A 13,137-nucleotide genomic window follows, 5' to 3' on the forward strand; every position below is an offset into this window, starting at 1 on the left:
TGGTGATGGCATACGTATCATTACAGTGTTTGCTATTCAATACATTAGCAAGGAATACTGTGATTTTTTAAATAAAATATGCATAAAAATCTGAATTCACTACAATTACAGTCAAGTTGCAGTTTATCCACGTCTGTCCAAAAACTCATCACTTCATCATTTTATCCTATTGTTTGTGCAAAATAGTCATAAAAAGCATATCAATTATTGAGTTTTGGCCCAAAATGTGTTCTAATAAGTTGAACCTCGAGTCCACGTCAGATCAATACTCAATCATAAAACACAATATCGTGATACTCGAGTGGATCGATATTTACTTACAACCCTAAAAACCACCTCGACATAATCCTGGTCAAGTCACTTAAAAACACTCAGCGAGCCCGATTGGAAGCACTTGAACACAGACTCAGATGAAGAGTCAGCTGATAGAGTTCATGCACGTATAGCTTTGGGAGTGAACCGTCAGTGTGGTGTTGAAGTGAGATGCGAGCTGCCTGCAACAGAGAGCCTCTGTCATCACCTAGTGGTCAAACACAAACAAAGTGAGCTCCCACTGCAGCTCTATAAGAACACTGCGACACGGAGACACATCATACTCAGCCTTCAATAGATGAAAAACAAAAACCTGCAACATATTCAGCTCATTAACTGCAAAACAGATGTGGTTGCACGCTGTAAATGAGCTAACTAACATATTGGAGTTGGGGGAATTTCCTTGTTCGCACTTAATTTGCAGCTCGGCTAAATACTTGTCTCTCGGCAAACGTTTAATCTACAAACTAATTACATCTCGCCGTCTGCTCCGTGTGACCAAATCATGCAGGAAAACCAACACTGATTTGTCACCACGGAGAGACAAACGGCAGAATCGTCATCCTGACATCAGAGCGCGACGATACGAGCCATCGCAGCAGACGATCATACTTAAAACGCTGCGAGGCGAGGTAGCCCATCAGAGCACACGTGCACCAGGTGACATGGAAGTGTGCGTTTGGCCATTACGAGAATAAATAGGAGAATCCTCAGGGGGAAGGGAATGACGGGAGGAACACGCGGCGTCCTCGTGAAAAAACTAAATGAAGCGAACGCCTCGTGAAAGTTTAAAAATGAAGATCTGGCTCCGTCTGAGCAGTACCGAGCATCTTGGGCCCCTGGAGCCATTAAATGATATCTCTTCCTCACACGCTCGTACACAGACGGGCCCGTCCAACCCTCGCAGAGCTCACACACAGGATGCTGCAATATTCATGTCACAGGAGCAAGGACAAGCCTGCTGCTGAAGTCACTCCCACTGCAGACACAGCACCGTGAGCACGTTAACTAACAGAATTATGTTTTCATGAGAGCAGAAGTACACATGAGAAATAACCCAGAGCCTGGAAAATCATTTTATATACAGTTAAGTTGGCAGACTCTCTCTCCACCTCCCTACACTCACACTTTAAGGCACAATAAACAAAGTTAAGATGAATTTGACCGAACTTTTCTTTTGGCCTCATTTTATTTATTCGTATTACTTCCCCATTTATCAGCTTATTTCTGGCTTTGTGCTGCACAACCTGACCAATAAAGACATATCTCATCTTATCTACTTTTATCTCATTTGATCTAATCATTTCCAGTTGAGGCAGGAGTTTGAGCTGGACACAATGCAGGCAGATATCATTTTAAAGTAGACAGCGGCTAAAAGTAAACGGAACATTAATCACATCTCAGATTAAGATGAAGAGGGATATTTGTATAAAAAAGGAGTTGGAGCAAAAACAGTGAGAATGAACAAAGGATTACTGGAAAGCGCAGGAACTCAAACGTAATAAACTATAAGAACATAGACCAGTATTTTGGCATTGTTGTTAAAGAGGTGCATTAAGAAGAAAGTCTTTAATTACATTAATAAGCGAGCCTGTAGTAAAAGTCACAGGCTCTCTCTCTAAAAGGCCTTTATGGCAACCACGGGTGTTTTCTTGAAATCGTTGGATTGATCGTTTGATGCAACGTACTCATTTTCACTCTGATTTTACGTACAAGAGGACTCTTCCCACAACGATCTGCCGCTCTAACAGCACATAGAACCTACACGTCTTCTCCTTCCCCTCTCTCTCCTCTTTGCCTCAGTCCTCTCGCTGCATATGAAGGAGGCCGACGAAGCCTCTTCCTTCACGTTTTTTACCGCTTTCTCTTGAGTCACTCGTTCCTCACAAGTCTGTGAAGTGGGCGTCGTCGCTCTTTCGCAAGCCTGCGCTTGTCGCCTGCCGGGGGCCTGGTGTCTATCAGCCCATCTGCCACTACTCCCTCAGTGACACCACTTTCTGCTAGCTCGGATAGAGCCGAGGTGGTGGAAGCTCAGTGCCTCGTTGGTGCCCGGTCGCAGACCTCAACGCAGAAACGCTGAAAATAAACCTGCTGGATGACGACCGGAAGCTCCAGCTTCAAATGATTCAACAACCTCCCTGTGATATTGTGAGCCGGCAGCTAAGTACTGCAAATCAAACTCAAATGTACAAGTACAGTGTTCACTTCTGAGTGCTCACTTTCATCGTGTTATTTCTGTCTGAGGTGTTGCCTCAGCGTCAGCAAACAGCTGTAGGCTTATACATTACTAATAATTAAAGGTGGTGTCGCTGTGGACAGAGTCTGACCTTTGCTCTCTTGGCACTGCTCATGATGTTGCCCAGATCCTCCATGTCAACCACTGAGCCGGAGTTTTTCTCATCTTGCAGGCCAGACTCCTCCTCGTCACTGCTGGACTCCACCAGATCCTCCTGAAACAAGGAGGAGACGACGAGAAAGCCCCAAATGTGGTGAATAAAAACAAAAAGGTGAAGGACACGGGTGACCGAGCTATAACCAATTCAAAACGTAGCCATGATTAAGCGAGGGAGCCCACAGAGTGCTGCAGGGATGACGTATTTTTCACACTGGTTCCCTCAACACAGGATGTTTACATTGGATTATTGCAGAAGATATGCTCTGTGGCGAACACAAGTTTATGATACTTTCATATTTTGTTCAGCAAGAAAATCTTCCCAAATGAAGACCATCGTTATTACTTTTGAAGCATGAATGCAATCGGCAGAAGTAAAAGCGAACGTTAGGCTGTAAATGAACTGCACCACGTGTCCGTCACATGAGCGAGAGCACACACAACAAGGTTGTAAGAGCGGACGAGTCTGCACGATGTCATTTAGCTACTTGTTAGCAACCGCCTTTTCAAAGACACTTTAAAGCTTCTAAATTCACCAGACGGGTATTTACTGACGAAGTTTACATCGTAGAAAAAAAACTTTAAAATCTATTCAGGTTGTGTTAAGCACAGAGCTTAGTTCAGGCATCTAATCTAAATTACGACCGATTGATCATAGAATAAGATTATAATAAAAAACTACCACATTTACCAGCCAGCAGTGACTTCTATTCACGTTTAAAGGAACTTACTCTGCGTTTACGCCACTTATGTTGTAAACATGCATGTGCTACCATGTGGTGTGACAACACAGGAATACCAAGAGCAGCCGATGTGAAATACGCTGGTCAGCTTGTGGTAAACTACCATTAAAACGTTTGTATGATCCGGAACACGACTAACTACATGCAAATGCTCAGGTATTCAGGGAACACCTGTGCATGTTGACTGAGCATTTATTCATCACAGTGCTGCTGCCCACATGTGTGTCAGCAGGATGAGCGGTGCAGCGGGTAGATGCATCACGATGATGGTCCCCTCGTCACAGCTTTCGGCTACTCGTGGCTCTGGTTCAATGTCACCTATGAGTGCAATCGGCGGTGCGGACAGAGAAAGGAAGGAGTCTCAGCTAGAGCTGGCTCCGAGGGGCCCACTGCCATGACAACCGGTCATCTGTGTGTGTGTGTGTGATGCATATGAAAGCTGTTGGCAGAAGGCTACCGCGTGAGGTGCTGCTACCACCATCGGGGAAGAAGTGTCTCGCCCGAGGATAACTTGGCCATGTGGACAGGAGGAGGTGGGGATCGAACCGCCAACCTTGTGATCAGCGGACAACCGGCTCTTCTTGTGGAACGGATTTAAAAAGTGCTATTTTCATATTTTAACACGTTGAACGGCCTCGACGGCGATGACACATTTCATGTGCAGAACATTTATAACACCATGAAAATCAGCGCTGCTAAATAAGGACCTGATGAACAGAGTAACACTCCTGATCAGACTTTAGATCACACTGCAGGCGTTAGCCCCAGACATCCAACTTCAGCCTCCCGTGATTGAGAGGTGCTTCGACATCTAAAGTGCCTTTGTGATGTTGGACGGCCTCATCGTAAGCCAGAGGACATTTTTCCTAATTAGACATCTCCAACCCTTTTGGTCTCCGCCTCTTCTTATACTCACCAATTGTCTACACTTGCTTATTTGTGCTCTGTCTGTTGTCTCATGTCTGTTGACATGGTTGTCTAAGAACATGAACAAGACGAGTTTTACAAAGTTTCTGTCCACGTGACGTATACAAACAGAAGACTGTTTGAGGAAACTACACAAACTTTCACTGTGAGAGGAACCTGGACCTTTCAGGAGGGATCCGGAGGACTTGCTCCCAGACGGCAACCTCCGCTTCTGAAGAGTGAAGCCGATGTGGAAGTGTCTTAAAACTTGCATTCTCTCTACTGACCAGCAGGGGGCGACTCCTCTGGTTGCAAAAAGAAGTCTGGTTGTATAGAAGTCTATGAGAAAATGACTCTACTTCTCTCTTGATTTATTCTCTCAGTAAACATTGTAAACATGAGTTTAGGGTCTCAATCGCTAGTTTCAAGTCTTCTTCAACACAGTATGATGTTCATTTAGTAAATTATGGTCCATTTAGAGTTAAATAGACCATAAAGCAGAGTATGCTTTAGGGCGGGGCTACCTTGACAGGTTGTTGCCGCTACCAGAGACGTATAAGACGTCTCTACGTCACTTCTCTGCCGTCCAAATATGGTCACTTCCGTTCCCTGGTTGCAAAAAAGCCGGTGACCGCCGTAATTAAAGATGGCGGCGACGGACAAAACGTTAAACTTGTGGCTTTAAAACGACAAATCCACAAGCCAAAGGGTGACGCCACGATGACTACGTCTACTTCTTAAAGCCTGTCTTTGCTTGCTCCCCAGGAAGAAAATGTGCATTTTACAGTTAAATGCATCTTTAAAGGCAAAATTAAGAGGCTATATGCGTGATGTGTGATTATTCGTTCCCCCATTATGAAGAAATCACAATGCGCCATTAAAAACGCAGTAGAGAGGACAAGTCCCTCCCCTCCCAGTCCCACAGGACCTTATTTCAGAGAAAATATGTACGGTAATCAAGAGACAAATAATATTTTTATCTCGATTAAAGATAATTCTACACGTCAAGAAAGTCACAGTTTGTTTTGCGTGAAACCGCTCAGTGGACTGCATCTCTCATCTCTCGTCTCGCACGATGCGCATCGCCAACGTGGCCGTTAGCTGAGCTTGCTAGCTAGCTTTGTTCCACACACTCATGTGCCCGTTATCTTACCTGAGCGGCGATTCTTATTATTAGTGGGGGAAAAGACCCATTGCTTGTGTGAGTCCATCCTGGTAGGAAACACACTATCATCGTAGCTTCAGAGAAACACGCCACTTTAGCAACTTTTGGGTTTGTAGTCTTTCTAATTAAACATTTTCAGTATAGTTGTATGACAAAATGTAACTTTCTTTGCATGCAAAATAATCTTTTAAACTTAAAATGCGTCTCTCGTTAATTCATGTACATATTTCTTTTGTAATAAGGTCCCATGGAGGACACCGGATGGGGCGGGGCTTTGCCTCTCTTTAGTGAAATCAACTTTTCTGCCGTTACCTCAGAGCTGTTGTCCTTCTCCTCTTCCTTCTCTTCTTCCTTATCCTCCTGTCCGTCGTTCCTCTTGTTCGTACAGGAGCCTCCGGTCTTACAGTTCCCGCTGCAGCTCTTCTTCTCCCCCTTGACCAGGGCCTGGAGGCGGAGCAGGAACTTGACCTTCCAGGCCAGGAAGTCTGCCTGAACGCTGCCGTTGCGGCTCTTCACCACATTACAGTCGCCCTCTCCCCTGGTCATGATTCGCACGCCGCTCAGCATCCAGAGCCACTTGTCCACATTGGTACCCACCTGGTTAGGCATAAAGGAAAGTGGGTTAAATAGAGTTTAAAGAAATAAAGTCAGGCTGCTGCTGCTTTTGTGACAGTTACTGAATGCTGACCAAGGCGGCGGTGATGTGCACATTAAGTCAAGTTTGGACCTGGAACATACTGTCAACCTTGGTGCTGTGGGTATACTTTAAGTAAGTGATAGTAAAGCATATTATTCTGACAATACGTACTATGAAGAGCATTCCTTACCGTATTAAAGTGGCCGACATAAACAGAGTTGCCGAGACCGAACACCGCGTATCGGAGGCCTTTCAGGTAGGTCTTCCCGTACCTGAAGTCGGTGGACGCCTCCTCCAACCACTTGCAGAACCACTCGGCATTCTCTGTGGGCTCTCCGTCGGTGTAGGTCGCCACGAGAAACACGCAGACGGACTTGTTGGTGCACTGAACAGAGAGGCGAACACAGCAGACACAGTGAAGTAAAAGCACTCCATTGCTCTTAATCGCAAAATATGAGGCGACGAAAAATGGCAAACCATACTTTCAGTTAATAACATAATAGTAAATTTGAACATGAGGAATAAAATATGTAATTTTTCATTTCTGCCCACAACGGAGCAAAACGTGGACATAAAAAAGGAATGCGAGTAAAAAAAACCTCATCTACTGGTGGTAGTGATGGACAAACAGACAGATCTTGCAAAGCACTTGAGCACCATGAACAAGTGGCAAGATTACACACAATTCAATTCTGCCGACTCGTCTCCAAGACTAACATCTCTTGTGGAGGACAGCAGAGAATCAATCTGGATTACATCTAAAGCAAACATCATCCCATCGTGTAAATAAACAGGAAACTTCAGGGTTGAGTCTGTTGTCTCATGTCTTAGCTGTCGAACAGACAGCGCCTTCTCCACTGATGGTCAAGGATCAGCTGCATCTAGGGAGCGACTGGTGCCTGCGGGCGGCCATTTCTTCTGTGCAGCTTTGCCGTCGCTTAAAAAACTGCATCACTACCCTATTGAATAAAAAAAGCTGTTTGCTCTCTTGCTGCGTGTAGCAGACCAGAAACCTCCTACTCTTCTCTCAACGCACTACATGGTGCCTGGGGCCACTAAATAAATTAAAATAAAAAAAGAGAACACGGATGAAAATATCCATCTTTCTTCAGCTGAGCAGGATTTATGCATTTGTCCTCCGTGTGAGGAATCAAATCACTGCGGAAAAAAATGGAGGCAAAGCTGAGCGGGCACATTAAAGAGGTTGAGGCTTTACTGCGCTGTTTGTTGTCAAGCGTTCAATGACAAGTACACAGTACGATTTATTTCACTATAAATCTGTTACCAGGTCTTACACTATAGGGATTTGATTAACGCACCTGAGCAACATACGGCTTCGCTGCGACAATTATCAGATGCATTAATTAATCATCTGTTGGGTTACGTGTGGAGGGTGCAGCTCTGAACTTTAGTGGTTTTAGCCGAGGGCCACATGTCTCCACACACCGCATCTTTCTGTCATTTACTAAACAAGGAAAAAGCATCTTCTCTTGGGACCGGGCTCACCTCATCGGCGAGCTGATCGTCTGGATCGTAGTCTTTGATGTCAATCACCTCTGCTGTTAGACCCATCGTCTTCACCTCCTCCGACAGCTCTTCTGCGAAGCCCTGAACCAATGAGAAGTCCCACCTGAAGCTTCTCACTCATAAATGTGTTACGCCCGCCTCTAGAGCCCAGAATTAAAAACTTATGTTCAGACTTTGTTGTTGCACTTGATGCATTTCAAATATTGTCTACTATAGTGTACTAATACAAAGGGTGAGTAATGGTAAAATGGTAAATTAACTTGTACTTGTAAAGTGCTTTTCTAGTCTTTCCGACCACTCAAAGTGCTTTCACACTACTTGTCATCATTCACACGCTGATGGTAGGGTCTAAGTAACACCTGCCTATCAGATTCTATCACATTCATACACCGTAGGCACAATTTGGGGAATTTTGAGAAGCAATTTAGTCTTGCTCAAGGACACATCGACATGCGACTAGCGGAGCCGGGGATCAAACCACCGATCCTCTGATTGAAGGACGACCGTGCTCTCCACTTAGCCACAGTCGCACCGTGATGGAGAATATCATCACCAACGTTGATCTACAGTAGATCATCATCTCATATCACAGCATCGTCTTGTCTATATGTTGCCATCGTGAGCCGGTGAGGATGTTTGCAGTAAACAGTGTCTGACTGTACCTTTGCTGTTCCGGTTTGTGAGCCATAGAAGATTTTAACTGCGGACACGTGAGCCACAGTGTCTCCGTCAGAGTTGTCGCTGATCTTCACGGCTTTGGAGAACTTTTTCTAAAAAGCAAATACAGACGGAGAAATAATAAAGACATAAGGATAATAAATGACAGCCGGTCTTAGGATGTGGATCTTCGTTTTCATGCAATGACAGACGTCCAAACATGTTTGGAAACATGAGCAGTGTCACTGCACACTTCAACTGAGAACCAGCAGCCAGTGAGGAGACGGTTAGAAAAGTCACACAAATCAGCACAATATGTCTGCTATAACACATGAGTGAACACAGCTCACCTTGTTCAGAGCCACCTTCAGTGAGAACCAGATCCCAAAGACGAGCGCGGCAGCTGAATACAAGTACAGCCTGTTGTGCCACACCGACTTCAGATAGCTCTCACCGGGACTGAGGGCATCCTGTGAGACTGGAGGGAGAAAGGATATTAGTTCCGTTTTCATGTTCATGAATAATAACGGTTGGCTAACCTCACTACGTGCACAAATGCAACGCGGCACCTGTTGCTAATCCTAAAGCAGCGACCTTAGGTCACCTGCAGTAAATAAAAGGCGGGTGGCTAGCAATACATGCTAGCTAGCTATGTTACAAGCAATGGCTCAAACATAACGCCAAGTTAGTTTCCTGTTTCGGTAACATATAAAATAAACTCACCTTTAGTATCCGAGGCAGATACGCGACTTATGCAGAGCGTAATAACCACGAAGAAGCTCCGCATCGCTGCAAATGGTGTGTTAAAATACACAGTCCTGTGCAGCTGATGTTGTGTGCAACCTGTCTCTGACCGAAGAGCATGCTGGGAAGTGGAGTTCTCTGTGGAGTCGCTAGTAGTCAATAGGACTTTCAAAGCAGAGGTATCGTGGTAAAAATATATGTCGATCTCTCGTCAAAACACACGTACCAAACAGGAACTATACCGTGTTTCTTCTCATAATAGAGCAGTGTGGTGCAGGTATGACGTGTCTTTGTAGGCTAACCCCGGAAGTTAGCGTCGCGCTGGTTCCCTCAGCAAAAAGGATTGGATTTCTATAAAAGATTGCAAACAATAAGATTTGTGGCAAACACAAGTTTATGATAATTCCAAGTTATATTCCTCAAAATTATCTTTACAAATGAACACCACTTTTATAATGTGTGAGGCGTGAATGTACTTAACGTTAGGCTTTTAACCCTGTCTCGGGTTAGAGTCCCGAGACCGGGTTGGAGTCCCGGGTCCAATTGTCCGGGTTAGAGTCCCGAGGCGGGGTTGGAGTCCCACGCTAAATAAGACCTCAGGGAGGCCGGGTTAGAGTCCCGCAATGTGATAAAACTGTATTGATAAAACTGTATTGATAAAACACTACTTTTTTGTGTGTGTTTTAACAACTGTTTTTATTGTTTCAATGTATGTTTTAAATCTCCTTTACTTTTGCCTTATGTTTTGATGCTTTTAATGGTTTTATGTGAAGCACTTTGAATCACCTTGTTGTTGAAATGTGCTATACAAATAAACTTGCCCTGCCTTGCCTTTAACGAACTACACCACGGTCGCATGACAGCGAGTATCTACAACAAGGTTGTAAGAGCGGACTAGTCGGCGTGATGACGTTTTGTAGTCTCATATAGCAAGTTTTAGCAACTGCGTTTTTAAGACACGTAAAAGCTTCAAAAATCACGAGAAGGGTATGTACTGGCGTATTTATACTGTAGAACCAAACTTTAACATTCCTTAAACTTGTGTTACACGGAACTTATTTTAGGCATCTAACCAAGAAGCAATTTAGAAAAAACGTTGACTTCGATACGAGGGAACCGGGAGTGCATTAGTACTAATTTCAGGGTTTTAGGACTCGTTCCTGATGCACTCGAGTAGTTATTAGTATTTCCTTTAATAAATTATTTCGATTTAGTTGGTTTTTAAATGAACACACAAAAGTATTGAAATCAACTGAAGGTACAAAACTGGTGCGGAACTGTTGTTCGACGTAGGTGTTTCACGGCGGACACTCCTTGGCGACGCACTCGTAGCGCATTGACGACGCAGTTCTCTGACAGCATTTTCTTGTCAACAGCAGCTTTTGGACGGAGCACTCTGTCTTAACAAACCTAAATATGTCTATATTTACGCCAACAAACCAAATACGACTGACAAATGTGGCGGTGGTGCGGATGAAGAAGGGAGGGAAGCGGTTTGAAATCGCCTGCTACAAGAATAAAGTTGTGAACTGGAGAGCGGGAGCGTGAGTAACATTGCATGTCAACACCCACATTGTTGAAATGATTTGACCGAATAGTTACCCAAATGTCTCGTCAGTTATTTCTTAAAGTCAACGGACATTTGCTGCCTTGATTTATAAATGACAGTTTAATGCTCCATCTATGTGTCCATCTCTGAATGTCCACACATTGTTTTCTTCCAGAGAGAAAGACCTGGATGAGGTTCTTCAGACGCACTCCGTCTTCGTTAATGTGTCCAAAGGTCAGGTGGCTAAGAAGGATGACTTGACCAAATCTTTTGGGACAGATGATCTGACAGAAATCTGTAAACAGGTAAGAAGTATTTTCCTGCCCACATGTCATCCTCCAGGGCCTCTGCTGTATTCGCCTTAACTTCCTGGCCTTTTTCTTTTTTTCCCTCGGACAGATCCTGGCCAAAGGAGAGCTCCAAGTGTCGGACAAGGAAAGGCATTCTCAGCTGGAGACGATGTTCAGGGACATCGCGACTATCGTGGCAGAGAAGTGTGTCAACCCTGAGACCAAGAGGCCGTATACAGTCAATCTCATTGAGGCGGCGATGAAGGACATCCACTACTCTGTCAAGGCCAACAAGAGCACTAAGCAGCAGGTGAGAAAACAGGAAGTAACCGAATGAATGCAATGTTTTCCACCAGGAACACCCTCTGCTTTGACCACCACAAATTCATTTTCAATCAGTTGGAGACATTGCAAAGAATGAATTCACTCCGACAGCTGTCCCCTGGAGCCAATGCCCATACATTTTATAATAACAATAAAATATATGTTAAGTATTACCTGGATTGTGATTTTTCACACTGGCATTTGTTTGTGTTGCTCAAACCACAACAGTATACCCACGTCTTTTCCCAAAAATAATGACTATTGTAATTGTTTAAATTTTTAAAACGGGGAAAAAAACAGATAGTATAACTGATTTTCAACCTCTTCAGGAGAAAAGGACCAATGCATTAAGAAACTTGCTGATCCGGTAATCTCCCCTCCATCCCCATAGTATCATCCTGCTAGGTTTTCTTTTCACCTAGCACCACCCTGGAGTGAACATGTTGTTGCAATTACAGTTGGCAGTGACGCATTTAACGCAACACTTTGGAGAAGGGTTTTACTATTGTTGTTGGTGACATGGTCAGGTTTTGGCAAAGAAGGAGCAGCCATCTTTAAGTTCTGTATGCGGGAGAAATCAATGCTTTTCCCTTCACTTTCATCTGGAACGACGATGCTTTTGCTCGACTTTTGACAAACTCGTCTGCCTGTGGTTCCCCTCGAGGCTCTGGAAGTGATCCGGCAGCTGAAGGAGTCCATGGAGATCCAGAGGGCCTACATGAGGCTGCGGCTGGTGCTGCCGGCCAAGGAGGCCAAGAGGCTGAAGGAGAAGCTGAAACCGCTCCTGCAGGTTGTGGAGAGCGAAGACTTTGATGAGCAGCTGGAAATGGTGAGGGGGAGAATAATCTAAAATGTACACTTTTACCTTCTCTTTTTTTGTAATGTCTCCATTCCTCTCCTTGCCTCCGTCCTTCTCCTCAACCTCAGGTGTGTCTGGTGGATCCCGGCTGCTTCAGGGAGATCGATGAGCTGATCCGCTGTGAGACCAGAGGCCGAGGTTCTCTGGAGGTTCTCAGTCTGAAGGACGTGGAGGAGGGAGAGGAGAAATTCTAGAAACCCCGACCAGTCAGGACTCTGCACCTTATCCACACTAACTGCAAACTCATTTAAGAGTCTATATTTTTGATGAGGTTCATGCTTATCTCAGCTATTCCCGTTTCTGAGTCCCTCTATGATTAAAGGATTTGTTTAACGGGAAGGAAACATTTGCCAGATTTGAATGCTGGATGGAATGTATTTTTGAAAGTTAGTTTGAGCATTTTTCAGTACCTCTACCATTAACAGAACTTGTTTGCCTTCCATCAGATGGTGTGCCATGTAGTCATGCTGAAATCCCAGTATTACGGATAATTACTTCAAACTAATAACTTATATTTTGTCATAATGAATAAGCTTGCTATGCAGCAAATAAATATATAACAAAATATTTTTGTTTTTGTGTAAACTCTGTGATTTTCCCCAATGCACACAGAGTTAATTGGAAAACAAATTAAATCAGATTTGCAGAACTCCAAATAAGTTGCAGCTTTAAGGACAGGAAAAGCACAACATCCCACTCAGTGATATTTACAGCACTTCCATCAGTTGGGCCCCTTGAGGAGAATGTGCTGTACGGAGCTCAATATAGAGCTAGAAAAGTGCACTTAGTAATCTGCAGATCTCCGCCAGGTGTGTCTCCTACTGCCCTCAGTCAAGATGGCAGCGAAGATAACAAAAACGGATTTATTCATCTAACTTTAGTGGATCATAACATATCTGGTATAGAATTAATCTGCAGACGCTCAGGTTCAAAATGAGATCAGACTTTGCTATGGGTGTTAATTTTTGAGACAATACAAAGGCCATGAATGCCTTGGGCTACTGAAGTAGTTGATCGCTTCAACAGTGAGCA

The 13,137-nt window shown here is 44.2% G+C and overlaps 2 protein-coding genes across 4 annotated transcripts in view; one reads left to right on the top strand and one right to left on the bottom strand.

Annotated features, from left to right (window-relative positions):
- tyw1 (tRNA-yW synthesizing protein 1 homolog (S. cerevisiae)) overlaps positions 1-9,637 on the bottom strand; it is a 49,947-nt gene extending 40,310 nt beyond the window's left edge. The window contains exons 1-8 of one of the 3 annotated variants that reach the window (XM_031863474.1): positions 9,310-9,635; positions 9,063-9,221; positions 8,690-8,817; positions 8,345-8,452; positions 7,662-7,763; positions 6,346-6,540; positions 5,831-6,115; positions 2,640-2,762 (exon numbers count right to left, since the gene is read on the bottom strand). In XM_031863474.1, coding sequence (XP_031719334.1) covers positions 2,640-2,762; positions 5,831-6,115; positions 6,346-6,540; positions 7,662-7,763; positions 8,345-8,452; positions 8,690-8,817; positions 9,063-9,126 — 1,005 coding nt within the window. In that variant the 5' untranslated portion in view covers positions 9,127-9,221; positions 9,310-9,635. Of the gene's footprint in view, positions 1-2,639; positions 2,763-5,830; positions 6,116-6,345; positions 6,541-7,661; positions 7,764-8,344; positions 8,453-8,689; positions 8,818-9,062 lie in introns of all 3 variants that reach the window. The other 2 variants (XM_031863472.1, XM_031863475.1) reach the window with 2 other exon arrangements.
- Positions 9,638-10,389: 752 nt separating this feature from the next.
- sbds (SBDS ribosome maturation factor) lies at positions 10,390-12,672 on the top strand. The gene is made up of 5 exons (XM_031863414.1): positions 10,390-10,627; positions 10,808-10,937; positions 11,032-11,232; positions 11,911-12,075; positions 12,174-12,672. Exons 1-5 carry the CDS (start codon positions 10,500-10,502, stop codon positions 12,297-12,299), a joined length of 750 nt encoding a protein of 249 aa, XP_031719274.1. The 5' UTR covers positions 10,390-10,499; the 3' UTR covers positions 12,300-12,672.
- Positions 12,673-13,137: the final 465 nt, after the last annotated feature.

This window comes from Anarrhichthys ocellatus, unplaced genomic scaffold (genome assembly GCF_004355925.1).
Source record: "Anarrhichthys ocellatus isolate YVR2014 unplaced genomic scaffold, GSC_Weel_1.0 scaffold29, whole genome shotgun sequence".
Lineage (NCBI taxonomy): Eukaryota > Metazoa > Chordata > Actinopteri > Perciformes > Anarhichadidae > Anarrhichthys > Anarrhichthys ocellatus.